Raw genomic sequence first — 27,803 nt, 5'->3', positions numbered from 1 at the left:
CCTTTACAGCTCACAGAGCACAGCCATGCCCAAACCCACTTGCGCGTCTATCCCCCCCCCCCCCCCCCTTTCTCTCCAACCACGCCCCCCTGTGCTCCCTCTGCCCTCCCTCTCTCTCTCTCTCTCTCTCTCTCTCTCTCTCTCTCTCTCTCTCATTCCTTTCCCTGCGTGTTGGAAACATGCTGCAAGCCGACAGACAGGGCACAGACTGACACACACACACACACACACACACACATACACTCGGAGGCATTTTTGAGGCAACATGGGCCAAATACTGAGCTGGATCCGAGGCCCACGGGACACCCCAGCCCTGCAGGATGTGGCCGTGGAGGAGCAGGTGTGTTCACGCGCGTGTGTGTGTGTTTAAGTGTGTGTGTGTGTCATGTTATGCGCTGCGCAACTAATCCAGACGTGTCCACGTGTGTTTTGTTTGGTTCATTTACGTCAGTGTGCGAATATAAAAACCTATAGTTTAACAAAAGACTAACTGTATTAGGGGAAACCCACACAGGGAGGAGACCCTCCCGTCCGGATCAGTCCTCTCACCTCTTTTTTTCGACGAGCTTGAACTCGGATCTAGTTCGGTTCCGAAGTCGATTCGTACTTTGGCGTCAAAGTTTTAGTTCTTGTTGATCACGTTAATCCCAGAACCGGTCCCTTGACGTGAACGGGTCTTGGATCTCTGCCAGCAAAGAGTTGGCGGTGCCCGCTCTGGGACCAGTTTCCCTGTCCGGGATCCGGTTCTTTGTCTGCCTAAAAAAAAAAAAAAAAACTGGTTCGAGATTGCGCACCGGCTCCGAACCGGCGCAAGATCTGCGGCCGCTGCGGAGTTTTGTGCGTGGGTGCGTGTTGTGGAGCGGTGAGGTATGAAACCAAGTCCGGGACTGGGTCTGCACTGTTTGCTCCCAGTTCACCAGCCAACACAGGAGGAAGGTGACAGATCTGTGTTAGTGAGAGATCCGGGGTGAAGGTTTCTGTTCTGCACTGGGTGTGCTGCTGGAACCTTTTCTCCCTTTCTCCTTTCTCTATCCCCTCAGTGTCATTATCCCTTGTTCAGTTTCTCAGCACTTTGTTATCAGGGCTGTTTGCTCTGAGTCACTCTATGTGTGAAAGGTTAAATAGCAAATATGTCCTGGGTGGAGGACTGCACACAGATGGACCTTCACATTGTAGATGGGTCTAAAGTCTTCTTGTGTTTTGGGCCAAATATTTCCAGCTCTGGGCTGCAGTGGTGCGCCTCCCCCCACAGCTCACATCATAATTATTAGACTGACGGGAAATGACCACTGGGAAAACATATCTTAACTCCACATGCAGAACCGTCCAAATAAGGGTTGAGAATGATAAGAAGACAATAGTGCGACACTTAAACACACATCCAGGACATTTCCTCTGTTTAAAGCGGACACATCCATTACAGGCGGAGCGGAAGTCTCAATATCTTACACTAATACAGTTAAGAGCTATTTCACTGCTTTATAATGCTTTCTTTAAAACCGCCGTCATGCATTACAGTATTATTCAAAATGCAGAAGATCTAAACAGTATTAGAAGTAACACTGTTATGTTTTCATCTATGCTTCATCATATTCAAAGCTTGCATTTGATTGGCTGTCATCGCGTGTACAGTGTACAGTGTACAGTATGAGGATTTACTGACTCAGTGGCTCAAATGGGCATCTGGTGTCAGGAAATGAAAAATATTCCCTCTGTTATTCTTTGTTCTACATCGCCACAGACCAGCTGGGACGGTTAGCAGGAGCCTGTGTTGTGTGCAGTTTACTGACATCACGCCACGTCTGGATTCCTGACATTCACGTCAAAAAAAACAACAACAGCCATTTACATGTAACCACGATTCGGAGCCATGTGCAAAGCTGATCTTAAATGGACTAAAGGCAGGAGGGGTTGTACAACTGTATTGATGAGCTGCTTCATCGTGTTAAAAAAACCCTCAGGCTGTGTGTGTGTGTGTGTGTGTGTGCCAGAAAGATGAAGCGAACATGTATACAAGTGTTTTTGCTGGCAGATATCCCGCAAGCCTAAACACCATCCTTTAATTTCCTCCTTTTGAATCTGTTGCTGTTTATCCCGTCGACAGGGATGTGTGTTGTTTGTCCCAGTTGAGGCTTGTGCCGCCACATTTCTCACATCGGTGTCAGTTTGGCTCGAGCACAGCTGATGCTCTAGTTGTTCTCAGGCTTTTTGTCACGTCAGTAATATAAAAGCGACTGTTGGAGAGTTTCCAAACCTGCGGGATCACCTGGGAACGTGCTTCAGCTGGACGACATTGCTCAGCACCAAGCTCCCTTTGTGCATTGCTGCTGCTGTCTGTTTACATTTGCCACGCTTGAGGAAAAGCTGATGCTCGTAGCCATGTGATGTTTGTCCCAACAAGTGAAGCTAGGTAATGAAGACCCAGCAGCCCGACGCTTACTGGAAATTGAAAGGCGATATGTTCGCAGGAGGAAGATAAAGCTGGTGATGACTTGTTTGCAAGCTTGTGATTAGTATGAACTCATTTTGAAAATTGCCAACGTGCCCCACCTATATATTGAGGCTATTATAATTCCTTAGATTTCTTTTTTTTTTTTCATCTAACACTGTAAATATAAGATACAGGTCTTAGCTAATGTATATTGACAGAAGAGGATGTTGGTAAGCAGAGAAAAGGTCCAGATTTCCAAGTGGGATAAGTGTGTGTCATCAAATCAGAGGGGAAAGTGCAGTGCTAAATTTAGTAAGTAAGCAGCACCACAGTATGTACGTGAAGGTACGCGAGCATGCAGCAGAGCAAAGGGCGCCTCTAGTTTACTCTGAGTGTGTGGGGGGGGGGACCGGGGACCAGTCATTTCAAAGCCAGTTAAATCACAAGCTATCAGTCACAACTCTCCTATCTCAGATGTCCCAGCATTTGAACAGCACGCGAACACACCACAATATGATAAGATACAACCTTTATAGAAGCCTGCGCCTTCCAATGCATTGCCACCCTCAGCAAAAGTTTCACGTCTCAGCAAGTTAATTGTTATACGGCAGTGAAAGGACTGAGCCACTGCACAGACGAATGGGAAAACAGTAAAGTATGTAACTCAGTGGTAAAGAATATGTCAAGTCTAAACGGCTTGATTGATTGACAGTGGAATGTCTTTCCAAAAGATGACACACGTCTGAAAATATAAAGCCACTGGAGGAGATTTCCAGTCCAGACAGATGCATGATTCTCACAGTTGATTGATGTGTAAAGCTGACACCGTCAACGTGCGTAATAGGAAACTATTACGTATTTACACATTCAGCAGGCATGCAGCAATTTTAGCCTTCAGTTGGGGTAAAGTCTCAGGCCACCTGATAAAAATAAACTCCAATATTCACTCGCCTTGTAGCTCTGGTTTGGTCTTCACCAACTCCTCAATGAAATTTGCAGGTCTTTCGCTTATTGGATGCTGTTATGCTGTGATTCATCTACGGATGGGCAATATGGAAACGTCTTTAACCACAATCATTTATTTCATACCAGTCAATATCTATTTCTCTCAAGCTTAAAGGTTTCTTTTCACTCCAGAGATGTGAAGTTATTATAAAGTTGATTTAGGTGTTTAAATCCAACATTTATGGATGTCTTTTGTAATAAAGTGGGCTATTGCATTTATCATATCACTGTGTCTTTTTTTATTCATTATAAGGCATGGTGCTGGAGAAGGGGGGCTCTATCAGGTCTGTTGTTGTTGCGCAGGTCAATCGGAAGCTGGAAGAGGAGTTTTTGAGTAGAAGAAGACAAGTGAAACGAGTTATCTTTCAGCATCTGATTAAGTGAACACACCTGATACAGGTAATCAGCAGGTAATAACTCGAAAACCAGCAGGACAGGGGGACTTGCTGTTGCTCGAGTTTTCATTTTGTTCGGTCATTTTCTCCTGCCCTCCTATATCTCCCTCCCACTCCTGATGTACTCGTGTGCACAGCTGCAGTTGCCTAAACATTAGTACGTGGTCAGCTGGGTGCTCCCCTTACGTGCTGGCTGTGTGCATCAACCTAACCTGACGTGGCTTATAGTGGTACCTCCCGAGCTTCTTATAGTTAGTTTTGCAGTTCATTTGGTGAAAACAGCTCTGTGCTGTTGCTGAAAGCAGTGTTGAGTAGTGGTTTAAAAATTAACTATGCAATAAAACCGAAACATTGAGCTGAAAGAGGCTAAATGCTCGTGTGGCAACAGTAGTGTTAGTGGCGGGTGCAGGTTGTTTTTAAAGGAGTGTCCCTCTGCTTTATCATTTCTACACAGTCACAGACACATTGACTATAGGATTTCGAAGCACAGGCTTTTCTTCATGCAACTACTGTTGATAGTCAGACATGATTAGTGTTTCCCATGTTAAATGTTTATACTGGGATCACTTGGCAGCAAACATCAGTCCTGTCCCTTCCCACAGGCCGAGATTAAGAAATGTCAGATAACGAAGCTTGAGCCTCCTACTTTGAGTTTCCTTTGAACTCCTAGAAATAGCACCAGAGGTTCGGACTGGACACCCCTCCAGCTGCTCGGTTCCTATTTGTTGATCCCTCTGGGATCGAACAGGAGGGAACTGAGTGTGTGGGAGTGTACGGGTTGGTCTGCTTTATCTCATTAGCTGTCAAGATAAAGAAGAAGTGTTACCAGGGGCCACAAAGTAGGGTGTTTGCACCCGGTATAAGCATATGCTAAGATGCTAATTTGGAGTTGGAAAAAATCAACTTAGCACTTACATTAAAACTATTCATGCATATATGATGTCATGACTCCAGTTTGTCTTTATTGTATCATTTTTATTTAGACCTTTTTTCTTTGCATTCGTTTGCATATCCAGTAATATAGAGCAAACACAAAACAGTAGTGACTCATGTGGCCTAAAACAAGAGACAGTACACAGCCCTGTACGATGGCACACACTTACACACAGTCCTCTGTTCATTTGCAGTGGTTCTGACTACTCTCTCACACAAGGGGGAGCTGCTCTCCAAAGCCTCCCCCTTTGAACATAAGCTTCATCTTACGTCGTCGCTCTGTCTGTGTCTGTGGACTAAATCCAGCAGTTAGTTGAAAAGAGTGCTACAACATCGTGTGTGTGTGCAGACAAGGTTTGCAGGAGACGGAGAAAAGTAATGCTGCTGCTTTTCTGGAGTTCTTACATAACCTCTGACTGCTGCCCAGAAGCTGTGTTTCCTGTCTTTCCCTTTGTTCACAGGCCACTTTGAAGTCCTGTGAAAACAACTAAGCAGACCACTCGTGTGGATAACTATCTTGTTTATGGCCTGTTCCTTCCAACTCTGTCTTATTTTTACTTTTATTATGCTTAGTTTTTTTTTTTTTTTTCTTTCTCTGCCCTGATCGTCTTTGGGTGTGGTTTGGACATCATGTGATGAGAGCCCCCTCCCTCTGTTCTTTGCTTTCCAACCACATGCGGCGCACACACACACACACACACACACACACACACTCTGCTCTGCATTTTAGATTCCTAAGCAGTGAGTCGATCGGACACACCCAGACACAGACAGCACTGCTGCAGTAAGTCCGCCTCATAACTTATTCATCCTTCAGCTTTGCCTCCATAATAACTTTCCCTGCAAACATTGTGATGCAGGCCGTTATTATCGAACGGTCACATCCCTCCTCATGAAGCCCAATCTAAAGTTTCCCTTGAGCTGACTTATTAATTTTTCCTGGCAGGCAGGGAGCAGTGCACAGTGGGTGGGTCTTTGTGTGCCACACTGTCCAATCCGCCGTCTGCTCGAGCAGCACAGACTTGTTGTGCTACTTCCAGGAGGGCGGAGCAGCAAGTTTTTCACGACTGGGTGTGTGTGTCTGTATGTGTGTTTACGTGTGCATGTGTGTGTTCTTGATATACAGTGTGGATTTAAGAGTTTCTACAGCAGGAATTTTAAGTTGAACTGGCCTCAAGACAGCAGCTTGGTAAAACACAGCAGCGTTATTTAAAGGAAGCCGACTTACAGTCAAACTTATGGTATGTATGTGCACAGTGTGCTCGCTCGTTTGGAAATGTCTGTGTGACAGGGCTTCCTGTTTGACTGATACCTGTCAAATCTTTGTCAGGGTTATGTGGCAGAACAGTGGTTATGATCGGACGGTTGGTGGCTTATTGTTCTTGTTTACCATGTTCTGTGTGTGCGTGCAGCAGCTTGTGACTTTTGTGTATCAAGTTGAGAAACGTTGGCAAAGGACCGAAAGGACTAACCCGTTACTGTTGTTGCTCCTTTTATGCGCCCTAATAATGAAGGGGATCAAGTTAAAAACACAAAACAACATCAACTGTGTGTCTATACCGAGGGATACTACACTAATCTTGTATCAACTGGCTTAAAACTAAACTTAGGCTAAGTCTTCCAAAGTTTTCTAGAAGTCTACGTGTGCAGCTCGTTGTCGATAAGTCACAGATACAGATGCAGATACAAAATGCGAGAGCAATTCTTCTGACTGTCCTAACTTTGCATTCCTCCCTAGTTGAATCTGTGTGAGTTAACCACTAAAATCTTTTTGTCTCTCTAAAGTCAGGCCTAAGTTAAGCAGGCTTGCAGCTGAGGGCAGATACAGTAAAATAGAATAGTGAGAATATGACATTATCCAAAATGAGCCAGAGAACCGACGTACGTAACATACGAGCTGTGTTCTTCTCTGATGTGACAGCAAAATTGTCTTAACGGCACGGGGTCAGTAAACGCAGCACATTGACTGAGGGTGTAGGTCTTACAGGGCTGTGTGTGTGGACACGAAATCTTCCCTCACAGCATCGTCACGCAGCTCACAACTGAAACTGCACCGACACAGCAGCCGTCCGCTTTGCTGCTACGTCTGCCTCGCGGTCCGGCCCCGGCTGTTAGTGTCTGCAGTGACTCGTCATTTCCTCCTCTGAGCTGAGGTGGTCCACATTATCTCTACAGACCATTTACACCAACTTATCGTTCTCGTTTTGGAGCTGCTGCTAGCAGCCGCCTCAGGAGCCTTTTCCAGCATTCACATCTGCGTGTCAGTGGTTTGCTGGGTGGGGCCCATCGTTAGTCATCAGTTTATACAGCAAGGCAGAGCCAGTGCCGTAATAGCTCTTAGTGCTTTAGGCTGGGATGTATGCTATTGTTTTTTTATACATAATAAATTCTGACTTGTGGGCTTCATGCTAGAACTTGTGCTTCTTGTTGCACATCGGTCTTGGATGAGATTATGTTTAACAAATGTGCAGGCATCTGCACCTGTGAAGCGCTTTTGTACCTTGATTCTCAAAGTGCTTCACACTCCTCCTTCTTTACACTCACACACCGTTAGCACACCCATGGTAGATGCGCCACGCACCTGGCCTGACCCACAAATGGCAACACCATCATCCACATTACTGCGATGCGCTGTCATTGGTTATTCGAGCCATGTGATAGAAGCACTTCATCTCTAAAACCCTGGGTCTATTTTGGCCACACTCACTTAGGCTTCAGCTGGCAGCGTGCCCAGCTCTCCCAGAATGACCATGGTCTTAATGAGTGTCCTGTTGTCAGCTGCAGGTTTGCAAAAGGTCTGTGCTTTTGTGTGTGTACATCAACAGCCCATGTTTGTGTGGGTGTCACGTGTCGTACCACAGAAAAAATGGTCAACCTTGAGTTCTCTGCTAGAACCTAGTAGGTTCTTCGTCTGTAGGTGATTGAAACTCTGTGCTGGTCGTTTGTAAGTATGTGCATTGTAGGTCTTATGAATCCCTGACCAGACTTGACATTTATGGTGACGCAGGTTGCACAGGCATTGTTAGAAAATATACTGCATATAAATAATATTGTCGTTTGTGTGAACTGTTGTGTTTCACTCGGTTACTGCTCTGACTCACAGTCTTTGAATGTAACTGTGAGCAGTGAGCTTCTATTTAATGGCCTATATAAATAATGTCATTTCCAGTATAAAAACAATAACATTTCCAGTGTTAAACACACACAAGGCAACCTTTTAACAGGGCTGTTATGCCACATAAGAGTAACATCACAATTGCCACTGTTGATGTATCAAAATCTAGTAAATCGAGTTCTTGCTGAATATGCAGTTTCCAGCTTTTCAGGAAAAACTGCAAGAGATTTGTTAAAGAGCAGAAGCTCGCTCGGTAAGTCTGGCTCCGCCTCCAGGAGCTGGGCTTTAACATGTATGAACGCACATTAACACCTGAACCCAGTGCTCCCTGGTATCACCTGTGCCAGACATATTGCACTTTACGGTGCTTCATACGTGCCAGCACGTGTGCACAGTCTGGGATTTTTACGAAGAGACCAGTCTGCTCTGCAGGAGGCTCGAGGAATGTAGGAATGCGGCAGTGGGGGGCGACACAACAGATAGAAAGCTCTAAAACCATCTGGGTGTGTATCAGGTGAGCGTGGAGGTCACTGTGGTAACAAAACAAACTTCTGTTGTAACGTTAGGCTGAAAATTACATGTTAAGCACTGCTCAGATTTTCCAAATGTACCAACGTCACTGAGATGACATCAGCTTTTATATCAGGGTACATTTCTTCACTGAGACCTTTGTGCTTTCCTCATTTTTGTTCATGAACCGACACTGAATCACCTTGCGGACATGTTGAGTTTGATAGTTCCCCTCCTGTATGACGTGCTTTGTATTATTTCTTAACAGACTGATAGTGGAATTGGTTTGTCAGCCTGATTTCTGCGTGGGTCACTGTGCACAGTTCAATGTGCTGCTTGACCTGACTTATGTGTCACACACACACAGCGTGGTCGGGGCTGGGGGTGACTTAAAGTGTTTTCTACAGTCTTAGTGTTAGATTATTGTGTCTGTGTGCTAGTCTCATCACTGACAGCAATCTGGACACTATGTATACTATGTCTGTTAGATGAGGGTACGTATGAGGGTTTAGAGACACATTACCCTCAGATTAACTAAGCAGCATGTTCTTGTACTTGTTCTTGTGCTTGTTCTTGTGCTTGTTCTCGTGCTTCCTTGGTTTTCATCCAGTTTTTGTTTTTGGACTGTTCTCATATGATCAACGGCAAATGAGTCACCAAATCCTCTTGGTCAACATCCTTTGATTTCGTCAGACGTGTTTAAACTTTGTATTTTACCACAAAGTTCAACATTTAGTGAGAATATGGTCTCAGCTTTTGTTTTTGCTGTTATGACAATTTCTGGATGAGAAAGTACTATAATGATGTCATTTGTTTGGTCAGTGAGTCATGATTTGTTTGTTGCAGAGAAAACCGTGCACTTGACCTGATTATATTTCAGACAAGAAGGGAAAAGCAAACCCTTTATTTCTCATGATGTAGTGGTAAATGCAAAAAAACAAAAAAGAAGTGTGTGTTATTTTTTTTAAAGTTATGTCAGTGTTCTCCTCAGTCCTGGGCATAAAATCACAGTTTTATTTGAGTAGTGTGTAGTGAGCTGTGCCCACAGCTGGTAGCCGTCTGGATTAAATTGTGGAAAATATATTTATTACTTTAACCTCTGCTCAACTGGTTTTGTTTGTATCTCATTTATTTAAAGGTAATCATTGAACCACGCTGCCAGCAGTGTAGAGATATTAGCCTCTAAAAGTTAAGTTAAAAGTTCCTCTAACCCAGTTTTTGCCAAACCTGCTCCTGAAGCCCTGCTGTCCTATTTGAAGACGGGGGTACTGGATGAAACCATCTGAAATGAGTTTTGCATTAGGCGACGATGAAGACAAAGTGAACTGGTGTCTTCCAGCCTCTGACTGAACAAACCTGATCCAGGTATTCAGCAGTGGGACAGAGATGGTGGAAAAACAAGCAGTGCAGGGGCACTTAAGGGCCTGGTTTGAGAGCCACTGTTCTAACTAACTACATAATTAGAATAATGTCTGCTTGCTCATTAAGCATTTTTATTTATTTATTGTAATTTCATAAAGATGACTACTTAAAGAGCAGAGTGCAGTAATGCAGGGAGGGGAGAGCTGGGCAGAGCAGAGTGGATTGATTTTGAGAATCATTCCAGCACTTGCTTTATTGAATTGTAGCTTTAATTAATAAACTAAAACTAAATAACTTTTCAAAGAGCAGTAACTTCCTACTAAAAGCCCAAATGATTTCATTTATATTTTTTCCTATATTATACTAGGAGGCTAATTATTTACCTTTCAATAAAGCTGGTCTAGATATTTTAGCTGTTTCCAGTCTTTGTGCGACGCTAACTGACACAGAACACGTCGTAGATTACCACCAAGCATGCCGTAACGTTCTGCTTCCTTTTTCAGTAGGTTTTTTTGTGGTAACTGAGCAACAATCAATATTTGTAGTAACACGAGCAACGTGACTTCCACTGAGACAGGGATACCCTGGCTGCTTGTGACCTGATTTCCTTGTTTGTGCCACTTCCTGCTTTTCTCTCTCTCTCTCTCTCAGCAGCATTGAATCGTGTCTTCCAACAGTCAGTCAATAAATACATTTATTTCTAAACGGGGAAAAAGTAAAGCATTGTCAATATCGTACAGGCAGTGGACACGTTCAAGTGTTAATATTTCCATTTCTCCTCCTGCATTCATCACTTGTGTGCAAAGGTTCAAACTCTTCTGTCTTTTGTTAGGGAGTGGTTTTCAAATAAATGTTTAGAGTTTGAATTTCTATATTTAATTCTTAAATAATTAACACTGACTCACATGCATTGGCCCCTGGTTTATGACCTTAGCTGTGTTAAATGTCGCACAAGTGTGTGAGGCAATCGCTGGCAGCACTGAGCTGCAGTTATTTCTAAATCAGAGGTCCCAGATTGCAGATGGTTCAGCGCTGTGCCCTGTGTGTTTCTGTGTTTTCCCCTCTGTTGTTTATCTGTTTGTCTTTAACCTCCATCCCGTCAGCTCAGTTCAACTCAAAAACCAGCTACACATCTTGCCTGACAAGTTAATTCGCTCAGAGCCCTGTCGCTGTCGGTGCTTAGTCATGGGATAATAATAATTGATTCATGTTATTTGCACAGGACGGTGATAACAATGCACTGGGTTGGATGTGAAAGTAAGATCTGCAATGCTGATCTAGTGTCACCGGGGTGGAGGCTCTATTCACACCACCTGGAAAAACAGGGTTGGGCTCCGGAGCATACTGGGCTCCACCTGTAGACGGCTACAGCGCAGCCCTGATAATTACAGAGATACATGCACAACTCAAATCCACTAGAATAAAGAGCACAGAGACATGTACTGTCCATTTCAATGTAATATTTACATGTCAGTCATTTGGATGGTTCTTTTATCTAAAGTGACTGACTTGTGTGTGTGTGTGTGTGTGTGTGTGTGTGTGTGTGTGTGTGTGTGTGTGTGTGTGTGTGTGTGTGTGTGTGTGTGTGTGTGTGTGTGTGTGTGTGTGTGTGTTAGCTACTCGCAGAATAAGCAACTCAGGGTTCAGTGTCTTTCTCAAGGACACTTCAGTATCAACACTGTGTGCGAGTGCTCTGCCAGCTGATCCACTGCTGCAGCAGAGGTTATGCAGGTTATCTTTCTAAATCACACAGCTCATGTTTCATGTGTGACTCACTGCAGCTCACATTGTTTAGTGCCTTTCATTTACTGTAAAACATCTTGAATATAACACAAATTATTCTTAAGTACTGTATTTGTATTAAAGGAAAGACTTTGTATGGACCCTAGTTGTGTTACCTAAAATAATCTGTCAGTTTCTGCTAAGTGGGCAAATCTGCAAACAATGAACAGGAAACAGATATTCTTAACAACAAATGGAGGCTGCACAGTTTGTCTCGTTGTGTAGTTCAGCCTTAGCTGGGAAACTAAATGCAATCGTTTCTCTAGTGTTGGAGCTCAGTCATAAAAGTGGTTCATTGCACAAGATGGTATAAAAAAAATGTGGCGATGTAAAAACTGGAAATGTGTCAGTTAACAACAGCAAAGATAGCAGAGCTCGGTCACAGCATAGTCCCAACAAATATTACATAACCGACTCCCAGAATTCTTCGGTTCACTCGTGTCCTTGATGTCAAATTATACATTTATCACGCTGACTTTATATTATAAAATATGTTTTGTTATTACTCATGTTACATTTATACTTGAACCTCTGCGACTCATATTTATGCGCTTTAATATTTGCGTCGGCACGAAGTTGCATTGCATCTGTGGCATGGGCAGCGATGACCTTTTGTTTTGGCTCAAATTTTTATCAACATGAAAATCAATCAGAGTGTGGAAAGAAACACTGAAGTGCTTAGCTGTGAAAGTCAAAGGCCTCGGTGGATCTCTGGGAAGTGAGTTTTAGTCTGTGACGTCAGCTGAGGAGATGTCAGTAGCTGAGGTAACCAACAATAATAGTTTGGTGTCTTTGCTCCGTGTGGTCCAACAACAGCTACACCCTTCAGTCTGGAATGTGCAGCTTGAATCAAAAGCCGAGAGGTGGATACTGTATGTTTGCATGGCTGTCATTTTCTGCACACGTGTTCTAAAGCTTTCCGTCTTTTTCTTTCTCTGCCTTCGTCTCTGTCAGTACATCGAAAATACTGTGCAGAACTGCGGAGAAGCTAGATGCATGGAATGCTGTGTTTTCCACATATTTTGCCATGTTGTGAAACGGAGACGTTGCTCAGTGTGAATCTTGAAATAATTACAATCCTTTCCTCGTTCTCTTTGTCTCTTTCTCTCCCTGCAGTCGCAGCAGGGCAAGGCCACTCCCAGTCCGGCTGCTCAGGTCCCCACTGTGAAGCCTGCACAGTTTGAGGTATGAAGCTTTCCAGAGTAAACCTTTTAACCTCGTCTCTCCCTGCCTCTCCCCCCCGTTCAAAAGAGAGTCTGATCTGTGAGCACCCCCACATTATCAGGACTGTGTGTTACTTCCTTTCCTGCAGCACAGTGTCAAGTTTCTTTTAAATAGCTACAACGTTGAACAGAGTAGGGAGAGTAGGAAAACTTTCCTTTTCCTCCTATTCAAGTACACGACAGCTAACGCCCAGTTTGACTCCTTAACGTTGCTCATGAGCTGTGGTTAAAAGTGATTACGTAACATGTTCAGCGTCATTTAACTCCTCACAGCGGTGAACACACATCACCAGGTCACTTTTGCAGCCTGTTTCTTGTTAACATGACACCATGCCGTCTGTTGCTAGAACACTTCACAGATTAGATTTGGTGCATGGTATCATAGTGTTGGTAATATAGTAATTATTCCAATTGCCACATTAAAGATATAACGCACGCTCACAACACATACTGTATGTATATACACATATTAGATATGAAATAAAGTAACTCATTTGTGGTTATTATTACTATTATCTTTTGCATTTGAGTGCATAAAAACAAGGAAGACAGTGATAGTGACTGCAACAAGCCTGACAACGGACATACGGTAAAGAGAGAAGAGTAATACCAGGAAGATTGGTTCTGTTTCCTTCTGTATGTTCTGCCGACCTCGAAAATGCACTCGTTTTACAGGTTTTTAAATATGAGCTGTTACACACCAACCAGAGTGCAGGACTAATAGGATCTGTATCAAGTGGAAGTTAAACAATATTTATTATCCTCCCCAAAATTAAGCTGTCACCTACTGCCAGCTAATAATTTATTAAATCAATAAAAATGGTTTATTTCAAAGAACGGGTTTTTAATAAGCATTAATAAAGATATTGAACATTCACACTAACAGACGCTAAACATCTACAGCACCTCTTGAGATTCTAGTGAGTTGTGGAGTCGTACTTGGGCGAATTATGTTAAGAGGCTCCCCTCGCTCTCAGTACACAAAACACAATAGATTCATAGAAACATATAATAGAATCATCACTAACTTCAAATAATCATTTAATAATTAAGATCATTTCACATATTTAACCCGTAATTACATTAGAAACACAAACGCAGACACTGTAATCTTACGACGTGGTTATGAAGGGAGATGACCTTTCCACACCTGGTGCGTTGCAGAAGGCATCATCAGGATCCGCCATGGCTACAAAGCCTGGGGTGGTTGCCGCAGCAACAGGCGGCGCCACAGGAAGTGGCGTCAAAGCAGGAGGAAGTGCTGCAGCTGGGACAGCAGGAAAAGAGGCACCCAAAGCCAAACCAGAGGTAGACGGACTCTGGACGCCTGAATGAAAGTGGAGGGGGACTTTTTTTTTTTTTTTTATTTTTTGGGCTGTTTGTTGTGATGTGACATGAATCACTGCTTCCTCCTGTTGGTGTCAACGCTCATCACGGGGCCGTTCTTCTCCGCATCTCTTCTTCTCTGGCTTTGTCTTCTCTTCATCTTGCAAACCATCTTACTTCTTCGTGCGTGTCGTCTGGCCACGCGTCTTGAACACGCTACTGTGACGCATTAATAAGATATCATCACACCTGTGGCACTGACTTCCTCATTAACACTTTCACGTGCTCCTTGGTTCGTAGACTAACACTGTGCTGGCAGGTGCTACGGTTATTGACATGTCATCAGCAGGGACGAGGGACAGCACTAAAGAGAGAGAGTCGAAGGTAATGACGACTTCTAGGCCGGGGGTTCAAGCTGGTGCTTTTTCTGTCTTTAAACTGAGACTTGTTTTTCCTGGAAATCCTGTGTTTGTACATTACTGCTGAGCATCTTCCTTTATGTTTTTAGACTTATTTCCAACCAAGGGGAACTGAAAGACTTTCTTTTTGATAGCTAATCCCTAAACAGGTTTATTATTTTTTGTTCTTATGGGTTAAAATATGAACTTATATAATTTCTCCATAATCTGACCAGTGATCTCTGTTAGATATTCACGTGCCTTATTGCTTCTCAATATGTGTCTCCAGCTTTAGCAGTGTTGTGTATCTGTTGTCCTTGTGTTCCTAACTAATCATTTAACTACGTATTTGTAGATTGCACCTGTCTCTCAAGTCAAACCCTCAGCTACAGCTCCTTCTCCTGACACTGGAACAGCTGCTGCTGCTGCTGTGACCAAACCTAAAGAGTCGCCCAAAGACACAGCCAAGGTTAGACTCAAGTGCTGCAGACTTCTCGGGACATTTCAGCGCTGGGGTTTTCTTTTTGGCAGGACTTCTAGTCATTGGTGTCTTTATGTTGCGGAGTCTTCTTTTGTTTTTTTTTGTTTGTTTTTTTTACAGTTCTTATCCATGAACACTCAGGCACCTGCTTTGGACACTTTCTGCTTCAAGAGTCTGTTTTGGCCGTTTTCATCGCTACTTTGGAGATGAGCTTAAGGAATAAGGAACTTTTGTTCTTTACTCTGCAGCCCTTTCCTCGGCATGTCTACACTTGCTATTGTATTTGCATATCGTGCACACCTGTTCACTTGCAACACCACACATACATCACTGCTTTGAGTCAACCAGAAGAAACAAATGCAGCGGAAAAGCCTACGGACTAACGCAAACTAACAAGCGCCATCAAGTTGGTGGAGGCTTTCTTCTGCTGAACTCTCATTTTTTTAATTTGGGTGTATCACTGACTTCCTGCATGTTCAGTGGACCTGTATTTTTACTTTACATGCAATTGGACTATAATACATTGCAATTCATTGTATTTTAGAGTACCACTGCCGCCACAACAGTCAAAGCTGAAGTGCCTAAAGTTGATCCCGCTAAAGCATCAAAGCCAGCAGCCGCAGCTGCAGCTGGAAATGTGTCTGTGCAGGGGAAGAAAGAAGAAGCTAAACTGTCACAAACAAAGGTAGACAAAACGTAAAGCCAGTCAGGGTGGAGGCTGTCTCGTCGTTTTGACCTCTCTGTCCTCTCTTATGTATTAATAGGTACTGTATTTTAAGAGGTTCTCAGCGTGCTCCCTGTTCTTTCTCTGTGTCCACCTGAATAGACCAATCATATAATTAAGAGATGCATTCAGGACATGCTGGGATTTTTCATTTGTGTCCAATTTAAGAATCAAATCTCATTTTCTTCCTGGGATGAGGAAAGGTGAGATTTAGCCTGGCATGCTGTGAATAAAGGCTGAAAACACCCGGAAGGATTTGGACAATATTCCAAGCTTGCGTGTGATCATGTTTGTTGTGTTTAACGCGTACTGATTCTGGGTGTGTGTCTGTTGTGCAGGTCCAAGCGGAGGTTCCTTCCACAGCAGCTAAAGGAGCCAAACAGGTAAAAAAAACAAAGAAGCTAAATGGATTTGCTTTTTAAAAGCACATCGCTTGCTCCATTGTGCTGACTTGTGTTGCATGCGCAGGCACCTGCAGCAGATCCATTTGATGCTTTAGCCGACATACTGCCATCGACCGAGCCTGTCGCTGGTCCTGTATTCACTGGCCCGGAGGTCATAGAGGTACCGCTAAGCAACACTGTGCATCTACATAATGTGTGTGTGTGAGCAGATGTGAGCTGAAGCATGGCGGTAGTTGTGCATGGCTCTAGTAACTGTGTGTTGCATGTGTCGCAGCCTGTGATCACCCCCGAGAGAGGTCAGAAGTGTGGAGAAAGAGAAGACTCGTTACCTCCAGGTTACAGATTTAAAGACATGGTCAGTTCTGCTCGCTGGACTCCTCTAAACCAGTTCTTCTGATTCACTAATTTATCTGCCCACGGAGCATTTTCATAGGGACGCTTTCCTCTGTAGGAAGCAGTCCCTTCAAAACAGTTAACAGTGAACTCTGGGGAATTTCCAGAATTGTATTTATCTCCCCATTTCCATACGTTCAATCATTTCTCCTCTCCCTTTTTTTTTTTTTCCAGCCTCCAGTTCCCGCAGATGTTAAACCCAAAGACGATCCTGTGAGTAAAAGTTGACTTTGATGAAGTCGCTGTCGCAGTTAGGTACAGGGAAAAGGTTCACAGTCTCTTGGTAAACCTTTTCCAACATATGTAGACGACTGAACATACAGGAAGCACTCCTTGTACTGTTTGACCCACTACAGTAGTTCCTCTACAGTGGGGAATGTGGCATTGCACTGGAGGGTGTTGTCGCAGCACAGGACCCACCTTTTCTGTTTGAGCTTGTTCGACCAAACCCAAAATACTCACGTAAAAACCTGTGCGCTGCCACATAGGCGAGCGCCCGCACACTTTCTGATACGCCTGTCGGACACTTTGATATCCACCCATATGTAGGTCACTCACCCTCAACACACACACCCCCATTTGCATCACTGCCTACTCCCTCTTTGTCATCCTATCTTGCGAGAGGCTTTTTTTGGTTTTGCGTGTCATGATCTGTTTTCGCTGAACCAACATCGTTTTATATGTGAACAGTGTGTTTTAAGAGGGTTTTTGAGAGGAGGTGTGGGGGGGTGGGGTATCCATGGAATGTGAAGGCTGTGTTTCTTCCTTTCCTTGTTGGTACATGCAGTGTGGTTTGCATTATTTGGTAGTTTCTGATTGGCCTTTTGTCTTAGTCAGACATGCCCTCTAGTGGGGGATTAAGAGGAGGATCATGATAGTTATAAATCAGACTTTTTGAGTAGTTTGAAAAAAAAAAAAAGTGAGGGTATTATGCTCTGACTGGTCGTGATGCATGCTCTGTTTTTTCCACTCAGAAGCCACTCACCGCAGACCAGGCCTTTGACTCGCTTTTAGATGATTTCTCAACATCTACTGACACGAAACAGAAGGTCAGTGTTTAAGCTCGTAGCACTGAGCTGTTTGCTGTGCTTTTTCCTTTTTAGTCGTCTAACAACATTCGCTTGTTTTTCTTTGTGAAATACCTGTTGAAGGAGCACGCTGACAGCGTCATTGTCTCATCTGCTGGCCCCACTAACTTTGCACCGCCGCCTGTAAAGGTAACGTAAATCTGTTAAGTGTGTGATATTAGTTATGGGAGCGTGCGACTGAGAGGTTTGGAATCTCTGACGCCACGTCTCTTACAGAAAGGTGAAACTCCTGCGGCTGTGTCTGCCGCACCCCCTGCTGATAAGAAAGCCAAGATGGAGAAAGTGCCGGCTGATTCCTCTCTGAAGTCGGGACACTCTGCTCCCCCCACGGTAGATCTTTCTTAAATGGCACAGAAACGTGCTGATGGCTTAATGAGGTGCTGCGGGTGCTCTGTTATCCTGAATGAAACTTCACTTCTCGATACCAGCTGTGCTGTTCACTTAATTACAGCCCTCACTTCATTATGTTGTGTATGGGTCTGTAATGTCAAAACGAGTGTTTGTCTCTGTTTGCGGTTGTAGAAATCGACTCCTCCCGTGGCTGTGTGTCAGGCTCCTGTGGATAAAAAGGCCAAGTTGGAAAAGGTCTCGGATGATTTCTCACTAAAGGCTGGACTCTAACCGCTGTGTTAAATACTGTATTAACGTCTTCCCCTGTTCTTTCCTCAGGATGACTCTCTGTCTCTGGATGCTCTCAGTGCTCTTGGCGACACGCTGCCAAAAGACCAACCAAAACCTGAACCTCCCAAACTCAGACCAGAGGACATTGTCTCGGTATGGGAAGCAAACGGCCACGCTGCCATGTTCTTATGCTTACTCACATCCTTTAAATAGACACGATGTCCTCCTCCCAAGAATAATTCCTGTCAATTAGCGTCTTACTTCCTCTTCTTTCAGGAGGACAAGCTCGAGAAGAAGAAAGGTGAGCGTGTAGGAGAGAAGGAGAGCTCAATACCTCCAGAATACAGGTTTAAAGAGGATGAACACAAAAAAACGCCTGCTCCGAAACCCGAGGTGAGAGTGGGGAAAAAAAAAAGTAACTTGAAGTATTACTGTGATATTAACACAGTTACAACAACAGCATGATATTTATATACATTATGTCTCTGTCTTCCTGCAGCCCTCCATGAAGGATGATGACGCTCTGGACATTTTGTCTGAAGGTTTCACATCCTCCTCAGCAGCTCCTGTGCAGGTACACTGTGACATGTGCATTTATACTCTTAACTGGCAGCATGTGTGTAATATGTCGTCTAATGCCCTCTCCCTTCTGTTGTTGTAGAAAGCCTCGGTGCCTCCTGCTGCTCCCGCTGATAAGAAAGCCAAGAAAGATGATTTTTCTCTGGAGGCTGGACTTTCAGCTTCTACTGCAAAGGTGCAGTACAGCAAACTCACAGCTCTTGAGCGTCACTTTAATCTGTGTTAAGTATGACAGAGATTTAGTGAAAGGATATAACGATGGTTTGCAGCTTTAAAACACGACAGAATAAATTGCAATATAAGCCGTTATATAGAGAACATTCCTATTGTAAGCTGTTATTCATAGTACCGCAGTGCATCCTTGAACTGTGTCCCCTGTTGTGTTGTCTGCTGTAGAAAGTTGAATCTTCTGCTGTTCCCCGTGTGGCTGTGTGTCCTGCTCCTCCTGCGCATCCTGCTCCTCCTGCGCATCCTGCTCCTCTTGCTGATAAGAAAAGCAAAGCCGCTGGTGGAAAGGACAGCACCGACTCTAAGCCTAAGAAAGATCAGGTGAGAGCGGCTCTGTTTTGCCAGAGTGTGTTTGAGAGACATGCGTATTTTATTTCTGTAAACTGTTAATGATGTTATGCTTGAGCCCGTTCTTCTTCCCCTGTTCTTTTTACTCAGGATGACTCTCTGTCTCTGGATGCTCTCAGTGCTCTTGGCGACACGCTGCCAAAAGACCAACCAAAACCTGAACCCCCCAAACTCAGACCTCAGGACATTGTGTCGGTATGGTACTGAAACACTTCTCTGCAAAATATTCAGCTTGTGGCGTATCTGTAGCTTTGTGCTTAAACTCTCCACCACACATTATTATGTCCATGTTTTTCTTTTATAGGAGGACAAACTGAAGAAGGAGAAGGGTGTGCGTGTAGGAGAGAGGGATGACACGCTTCCTCCAGATTACAGGTTTAAACAGGATGATCACAAAAAAATGCCTCCTCCAGAACCCGAGGTGAGACTTTCCTTAAATCTTATGATGTGCAAATGTGAAATAAACGCATTAATAGCTGCATGACATTAATCAGACACTCGCTTTCTGTCCTCCTGCAGCCCACCATAGGGACTGATGATGCTCTGGACATTTTGTCTGAAGGTTTTACGACCTCCTCAGCAGCTCCTGCTGTCCAGGCTCCAGCACAGGTACATGGGGGGAGCTGTTTCCATACAGATAAATCATTCACGGTAGCATTTGGTATTTTAGTGCTAATTTGAATGTCTGTTATTTAAAGATTTTAATTAACTGTGTTTTGTTTTTTCAGACCAAAGTAGAAAATCTGTCAGCTTTGGATGCACTTTCTGGAGATTTTGTGGCTCCAACTAAAGCTTCCGGAGTTCAGGCCGCTCTTTCTACCAAGCAGGCATCGGAGGTAAAGCTCTGAAGGTCTAAATATATGTGTGTTTTCATTTCTGTGAACCAGATTGTCTTTTTTTTTTACAGTATAATATAAATCATCTTACTGATATAATGCAATAAGAGGAAAGGGTTTGTCCTTGCACCCTGCACAGTTCTCACACTGTATCTGTTTTCAGTCTTCGTGTCGCACTTTGTGTTTCTGCAGAAAACAGTTGATGTCGGCTCTGCACAAGCTCAACAGGGAAAACCTAAGATTCAAAAGGTATACACATTATTTTCTTTTGTACTACATTTCTATTCTTTAAAATCACAGCTCATGACTATATTTTATTACCACTTTTTATCTTCTTTCAGTATCTGCCACAGTTTATTTAAACTACGCAGGCCTACTGTGAACACTATTCTAGCTAAATGTCTCTCCTGTTCTTTTTACTCAGGATGACTCTCTGTCTCTGGATGCTCTCAGTGCTCTTGGCGACACGCTGCCAAAAGACCAACCAAAACCTGAACCCCCCAAACTCAGACCAGAGGACATTGTCTCGGTATGGGACTAAAACATAAACACCATTATTTTCAAAATCACTATTTATTTATTACAGTAATAGCTAATTATCATAAACAGCCATGCTTGTACAACAGTACGACTTTAGTTTATTTCTGTGTATGTAGTGTTTAGTTTGTGTGTGTGTGTGTGTGTGTAAGCGCACTTATGCACTTCCAGCTAATGCCTTGTTTATTTATCTTTTCTTATTTTTTTTTATAGGAGGACAAACTCGAGAAGCAGAAGGGTGTGCGTGTAGGAGATAACGTTGGATCAATTCCTCCAGATTACAGGTTTAAAGAGGATGAACACAAAAAAATGCCTCCTCCAAAACGTGACGTGAGTTTTTCTCCAGCAGTAACATGTTTGAGTTAACTTTTCCCGCCTTAAAGTGATGAATACATGTAACAGTGAAGCTCTTTGCCGTTTTCAATCTTTCCTCATGCAGCCCACCATGGAGACTGACGATGCTCTAGACATTTTGTCGGGAGACTTCACAACCTCCTCAGAACCTACAGCACAGGTAAACTGTGGAGCTGTGAAAGCATAATGTAATCATGTCACATTTATTGTACTCAGATTTTAAATGTTTCCTTCTGTCCCTCCCTCAGCTCTCTGATGACTTTGCTCTGGATGAACTGGCAGGAGACTTTGTTGCCCCCACTGCTGCTTCGACAGTGAAGGCATCCGCTTGTGTCCCCTCACAATCTGCCCCACAGGTAAACACACAAGTACAGCTCAAGCTGCTTTCAGCCGGACTCTGTAACCCCTTATACAGTGGCCACAAACAAACCATTGTGTCTTTGTGTTCGTGCATTCAGCTGGAAGCCGAAGCAGACAACGCTCTGGATGCTCTGTCAGATACTTTGAAGGACATCACACCTGCCCCTCAGCCCGCCCCAGTTCCCGCTAAAGACCTCGTCAAGGTAGTCTGCTTTAAGCCAGCATGGAGGAAACATTTCAAATTCACGAATGGTCCGAAAAATAGGTCAGCGAGCCACATTAATTATCCTGGTATGTTTGATTGTTGCAGGAGAAAAAGGTTGTTGAAGAAAAGTTGATTAAGATGGGAGAGAAAGATGACACGCTGCCGCCAGAGTATCGAATCAGTGAGGAAGAACGGAAGGTAAACAGTTATGAATACAGTCTCTCTATTATTGCAGCATGCTACAGATACAAATTTGTAATTAATCATATTTTATTATAATTGTGGAAGATTTTTTTTCTCTATGCAGATATAACAAAATAATTACTAAATAAGTTTCTATGACCTAACTCTTCTACATGTGAATGCGGTTTAGCTTCAGCAATTTGAATCCTGAAAAAATGTGAGGATGTTGATTGGAACATTTATTGGGACCCTGTTGGTACAGAAGGCAGCAGTAGTACTAACTTGGTTTATTTGGTTTTAAAGAAAATGGAAGCAGAAATTGCAAAAGAAGCTGCAGGACGCAAGGAGGTAAGTCCCTCACATAATCCATAGATACAATGATACAAAGATAAAAGATGCAGGCGGAGTTCAATTCCCTGTCTTTTATCGTCGTGTAGAAGACCATGGATGATAAAACAGCCTTGGACCTGCTGTCTGGTGATTTCTCGGCTGCTGCGAAGCCCGCTCCGCCGGTCGCATCATCTGCAGCAAAAACAAAGCTACAATCACCTGCGCAGGACTCAGCTCCCCAGAAGGTAGCACAGAAAACAGTTTAATAAGCTGCTAAACAGCTGGTTTCCACAGCACCCTCCTTTATTTTATATCATATGGCTGCACTCTATTTAGGGTGAAACAGTTCCTCTGCACATACTTGTTTACTGGGACTCTTAATGGAAATTAGCCTTTGTACACATTAAACATATCCACCTGTGCTTAACCTGCTCTGAAAGACAAGTCAAAATGTCTATGGCTATAAAAAAGATGCTCATCAGCAATAACCATAAATTATTTCTGGGTAGAATCAGTAACAGCTGGTAAACGACTGCAGGCTACTGCAGTAATTTAGTAGAGAAAAGCTGATAAGCTCGATTACCTTTCTTTTTCTCTTCTAGCCCATGGCTGGTCCAGCTCTTGACTCCCTGGCTACGACCCTGCTCCCAGACACCCCAGGGTTCAAATCCGACAAAGCAAAGGTAAAAAGATCGGTCTGAGATTACAGTGTAAGATCGCTGCATTACCGGATATCACTGTAAAAAAACAAATCTTTGATGATGGTATTCATCTTATGCTAACTAATGGCACTTCATTAAATGATCCCTTGTCATATGCGCTTATCTGGCGCCCTCTGGAGGTGGTTTACTCATAGTTACCGTATGAGCATGACCTCCTGGAGCTCTGTGGGGTTGTTGAGCCTAACTAAGGTATCAACTTTGTTACAGGGGAAGAGCAAGTCAAAGTCAAAGTCTAAAGTAAGAAATCTGCCTGCTGCTTGAAGATCTAAATTACACTGAATATGCACAATAATGAAAAAAAAGAAAATCAGTGCAGTAAAACTTATCAGTCACAGAGCACAGTCCAAAGACGACAATCTTCATCGGTGCACACAGCTGCATGATATGCACTCTCCTCTCTCTGCTTCGCCTGAAGATAATAATTTAAAAATAAAAAAATCATAATTATTGCATGCACTAGCAAAGCTTCTTCTTTTGCCGTTGTAGATATATGTTTATCACTTTAATCCTGTTTTGTCAGAAGCCCCACGCAGAACAGCCCCGTGCTGCTGCCCAGCCGTCGGCTCAGCTAAGCTCAGATGTCGTGGCAACATCCGCAAAGAAGGGAGGGAAGAGCTAGACCACTTGGTAAAGTTCATTCTTCTCCTTTGCCACATTTGATAAAAGATGCAGCATGTTCGCCGTGATAATCACAAACACCCGTAGCTTTCCACTGACTGCTGCGTGTGTCACATGTTGTTGCAGGTTGAAGGTGCAATTTGTCCTCAAAGCCACAGGGACGCTTCAGTGATGGAGCCGCTCTCTGGATAATCATTCTCTTTTTCCTAAATCAGCAAGAATGTATACCGGAGGAAAGACAAATGTACACATACCCATAATACTTTCTCAAAAAACAAACACATACACACACAGGCACACACACACACACACACACACGTGTCTGTCTGCAATGCCTTTCTTACTCGGTTTCAAGTTCAAGGATGAGAAGCGTTTACTTTGTTTCTTTGGAGAAAATAAAAAGAAGCCCTCATGAAATGAGATGGATGTAAAGTAGTAAGAGTGATGAGAAGAAAAAGAGGGAAGGAAGGCATCGCTCATCAGACCCCTGCTTGTACATATCAGCTGACAGTTTCTGTTTTTCCAGTGACACACTAATATCACAAGCCACCAATCATCTAAGCCTGGTGGTTTATGACGTTGGTTGAACGGTGGTGACTGTGAGCTTGTGTGTGTGTGTGTGTGTGGGATGAGTGCGGAGGGGGTGTATAGTATCGAAGATGTGCAATTTTGATGTACACAGAGAAACCAAGTTTTCTATCGAGACGTGGTCAGAAGCCATTAAGACACTAGTGTACAGCGTAGTTTGCTTCTATTTTGGACAGCACATAGTTTACATTGATAAATATGTGGTCGATTTACAGGAAATGTTCTGCTTAAATCCGTATAGAAGAGCTTCTTGAAAATGCCTTTAACTTACTGTAGAGAAATATCTGTCAAGCGTAATTGTCGTTTTTTTTTTTATGTATTTGGCCAAAAATCACTCACTAATCACTAAGTGCACTTAGTGAAGCAAGGTGGTTACACACTTTGTAAACTGTAAAACAAAAATAGAGAGTTTTGCTCTAAAAAAAGACACTGTATAATTTACAAGTCTTTCAAATGTAAAGTCCATGCCAAAGGTTTTGTGTGGGTGTGAGTCCAAAAATATAAGAGAGATATTTTAAACGTGGGAATACTAATAAAAGAAATCTACAATTTAGAATGGTCCAGTTGTTGTATGTAGAGTCTGGTTTCTATGATTTACAGAGATGACCATGAACTGCCTTAATGTGCGTTTTTTAAAAAAAAAAAAGCACAAAAAAACAACCTGCAGAATAAAAATGAATAAACATTGTTTTGTAGCAGGTGCAAGGGAAATGTTGTGCGTAACGGGAACAGAATCTCCTCTGAAAGTCTTTTTCTTTACTCCTAACTTAGTGGTTTTTCACTCTGCAGACAGTTGTATCAGCCCACTTCCTCTTGACATGGGGGGGCTCACAGCAAAAACAAATGTTTATCGCTCAAGTGACTGATGGGGATGCAAATGAGTGGGCTACGTGTGGAAAAAAAAATAAAATACAGAAATAAAGAGTGATACAAGTCACGACAGCCAAGAAAGGGTTCTTGTCTGTGTGTTATTGCATTTTATTTTATCTTTACAACAACTCCAGTTACAAAACTTAAAAAAATACTACTATACTACTATATTCTTTTTTTAAAAATGTAAATTTGTTCATTACTTTTGAACGACAATAAGTAGGCTACTAAGGAATTTTAAAAGAAGCTAATTACAATTTACATTTAAATGAAATTTAAATTTGTGAAGTTAGTAATTGTGATGATTATTTTTTCTTAGGACTAACTTACTTAAATTACAAAATTGAAGAAGAAAGTACACTAATTAATTTATTGTAATTAAAAATATTTTTAGACTGATAAAAAAGGACAACTGGAAAAGTGGCTTTTAAGAGTGCACTACATAAATGTAAAGGACATCTAGTAAAATGGGCTATATACAATAAAAATATATTTTAAAAAGAGAAAATTGACATGACACTAAATTTCATATTCTCAGGATTTTTAACATTCATGGCGAGTGGATAAATCAACATTATTGTGTGTGTGGCACACAGTGAGAAAGTTTAAACTCATTCACTACGGATTTGTCAAACTGTACACAAAGATAAAAAGTTATTTATGCCACAATAACAAAATAAGTGCATTTTAAGGACATCTCTGCATGTGCACCATTTAGATTAAATATGTCTGTTGGTCATCATGTGTTTTTCTGGAGCCGTGGTCCGTGGTCTGTGTGAAACAAACAAGGTATTAATAATTAAAACCACTTTATTTCAGTGACTGCTATTATAATAAAAATAATAAAAATTAAGAGTATTTATGAGTTTTACAATTTATATATAAAATTATATTCTACTGTGGAGAAAAAACAAAACAATGCAGTGCCTGTCTGCTTTCAGTGTTTTTTCATTTATATTTATGTTCAAATGTGACATTTACAACACCTGATAATACATTTAATTGATTTTAGTATTTCTCCACAAAGTTTTCATTTACATTTCTGTGCCAGCATGAAATATACTTTACGTAACTTCATGTTGAGAAATAAGACATCATATTATTTTACACACATGTAATTGTACACTGTTCATAACTAAACTAAAACATAAAGTCCTATGTCATTTGGTACTAATTACAGGGAAATATAGAGAAAGTTCTCATAGAAATTTAGATTTTTTGATTTACTGTTTAATTCTTTATATTATGAGCATTATTGATTTTCAGAGAAATTGCTTTTAAGATAACCTTATTTAATAAATGATTGTACAAAATACAGATAATCCAATAAATACATAAACAATAAATAAAAAATGTTTTTTGTATGTATAAAATCTAGAATAAAACCCTAAATAGAAAGGCCCTGTTAAAATTACAATAAATAACATACCTCTTCTTATAATGGTGGGGGCATCTCCGTGTCCTCATTTCTACAGCAAATGAAAAATGTCATTGAAAAGTTTACAGAACATCAAACAAAATTAAAATCAGGTAAAGCGTGACAACAACTGATGAACTACTACAATGTCACTCAAAACGTGACTGGGAATGAAATATAAAGGCCGTTGCAGATCTAACGCGTCAGATGTCAGATGAACTTACTGTTACAGTAGAGGATGGTGATGATGAGAAGCAGAAGGAGAAGGCCACAGGCACCAGCCAGTGGAGCCAGCATTAATAGAGAACAATGCAAGCGAGGATTGACGTCCCCTGCAACACACGTGTGCGTATATTTATCACCTGCTGCTCTTCACAGTGTCAGTGTAAACGTGATAATGACACTCACTGTATGTGACCACCTCTAAATAAAGCGACATTAAAAAACAAAAAGTGATGTGACCGTGTTCTAATGTAAGATTTATGCACCTACCTCCACCGGCGCTCTGGTTATTACAAACACAGGGCCTGGCTGTAAACAGCTTTGGTTTGGCAGAGGTGGCCCGTGGTGCCGGCTCCGTGACTGCATCGGGAGCTTTGACAGAAGAGCAAACTTTTGACTGAAACCCATTCACCGTGTCAGGATTAGACCATATTCACAAAGAAGAAACTCACCCCCAACCAGTCGAGTGACTTCACCGAATTTCAGTTCATTACTTTTGAGACTTGCACAGCTGTACACACCACTGTCTTCATGCTTCTTGAAGTTTTTCAGAATAAGCTTCTGATCTCGTATCTTTGAGTAACTGAAGGATGGATCTAGGGGGCCTGATGACTTGTCCATGCCAGTATTGCTGAAAGAAGCAATGAATTGTATTCTAGATTTTTCCAGAACTCGAAACCAGGTGACTATGCTGCCTTTTTCAGGAGGATTGCAAAAGATTTCAATATTTCCTCCCCTTCGTTGACTCTTTTCTCAACAGCTCCTGAAGTAATTTCTAAAACATAAAAAACAGTTTTTCAGGTACCCAAAAGCAAACAACTAAGAAAAAGACTGAGAGAGAGAAAGAGAAAGCAGTCAAAATGTAGTTAACAGGCATCAGCAAATAATTAGGTAAAACTTACTCTGATAAAACATCAGAATCAGCAGAATCTGAATCCACTTTTGGTCCATTTTAATCTTGTAGATGTCAATAGCTGCCAAACAGGTCTTTCTGGTGCTTGTTGGAGCCTACCAGGAGATAATTCAGTAAGATATCAAACCACGCCCCACCTGTAACCTTCTTCTCCGCCGTGTCAAATGGCATCATTGCAGTGGAGCGTTGCAGAGACCTCCTGCAACACAGTCGTGGTCTGCAAGATGTTTTGAAGTGTAGCCCGCCGATCTGCACTCTGCCTCTAGTTTGAAGCATTGAACATCACAGCTTCATCCACAAGC

General features: G+C 42.5%; 2 protein-coding genes across 3 annotated transcripts; one reads left to right on the top strand and one right to left on the bottom strand.

Annotated features, from left to right (window-relative positions):
* The first annotated feature begins 159 nt into the window (after positions 1-159).
* Positions 160-24,968, top strand: cast (calpastatin). 2 transcript variants are annotated; one of them, XM_026349212.1, is made up of 31 exons: positions 161-340; positions 12,650-12,718; positions 13,888-14,064; positions 14,383-14,466; positions 14,836-14,949; positions 15,506-15,646; positions 16,024-16,068; positions 16,154-16,249; positions 16,364-16,444; positions 16,657-16,695; positions 17,457-17,531; positions 17,634-17,699; positions 17,787-17,900; positions 18,093-18,155; positions 18,240-18,344; positions 19,651-19,767; positions 19,866-19,955; positions 20,075-20,182; positions 20,375-20,431; positions 20,607-20,711; positions 20,933-21,049; positions 21,159-21,233; positions 21,322-21,429; positions 21,532-21,636; positions 21,744-21,836; positions 22,125-22,169; positions 22,259-22,396; positions 22,754-22,834; positions 23,081-23,110; positions 23,394-23,500; positions 23,618-24,968. In XM_026349212.1, the coding sequence occupies exons 1-30, from the start codon at positions 266-268 to the stop codon at positions 23,490-23,492; spliced, it is 2,712 nt and encodes a 903-aa protein (XP_026204997.1). In that variant the 5' UTR covers positions 161-265; the 3' UTR covers positions 23,493-23,500; positions 23,618-24,968. The 2 variants fall into 2 exon arrangements, with proteins under 2 accessions (XP_026204998.1, XP_026204997.1); XM_026349213.1 differs by lacking the exons at positions 19,651-19,767; positions 19,866-19,955; positions 20,075-20,182; positions 20,375-20,431; positions 20,607-20,711 and having other exon boundaries at positions 160-340.
* Positions 24,718-27,803, bottom strand: cd8a (CD8a molecule). The gene is given in 7 exon segments (XM_026349214.1): positions 24,718-25,720; positions 26,379-26,418; positions 26,591-26,698; positions 26,859-26,960; positions 27,041-27,314; positions 27,317-27,363; positions 27,491-27,803. Coding segments are annotated over 7 exon segments (672 nt in total). The 5' UTR covers positions 27,540-27,803; the 3' UTR covers positions 24,718-25,668.

The sequence above is a fragment of the Anabas testudineus genome, chromosome 5, assembly GCF_900324465.2.
Source record: "Anabas testudineus chromosome 5, fAnaTes1.2, whole genome shotgun sequence".
NCBI lineage: Eukaryota > Metazoa > Chordata > Actinopteri > Anabantiformes > Anabantidae > Anabas > Anabas testudineus.
The sequence above is the reverse complement of the archived record's forward strand: the minus strand, read 5'-3'. Positions and strand labels throughout refer to the sequence as shown.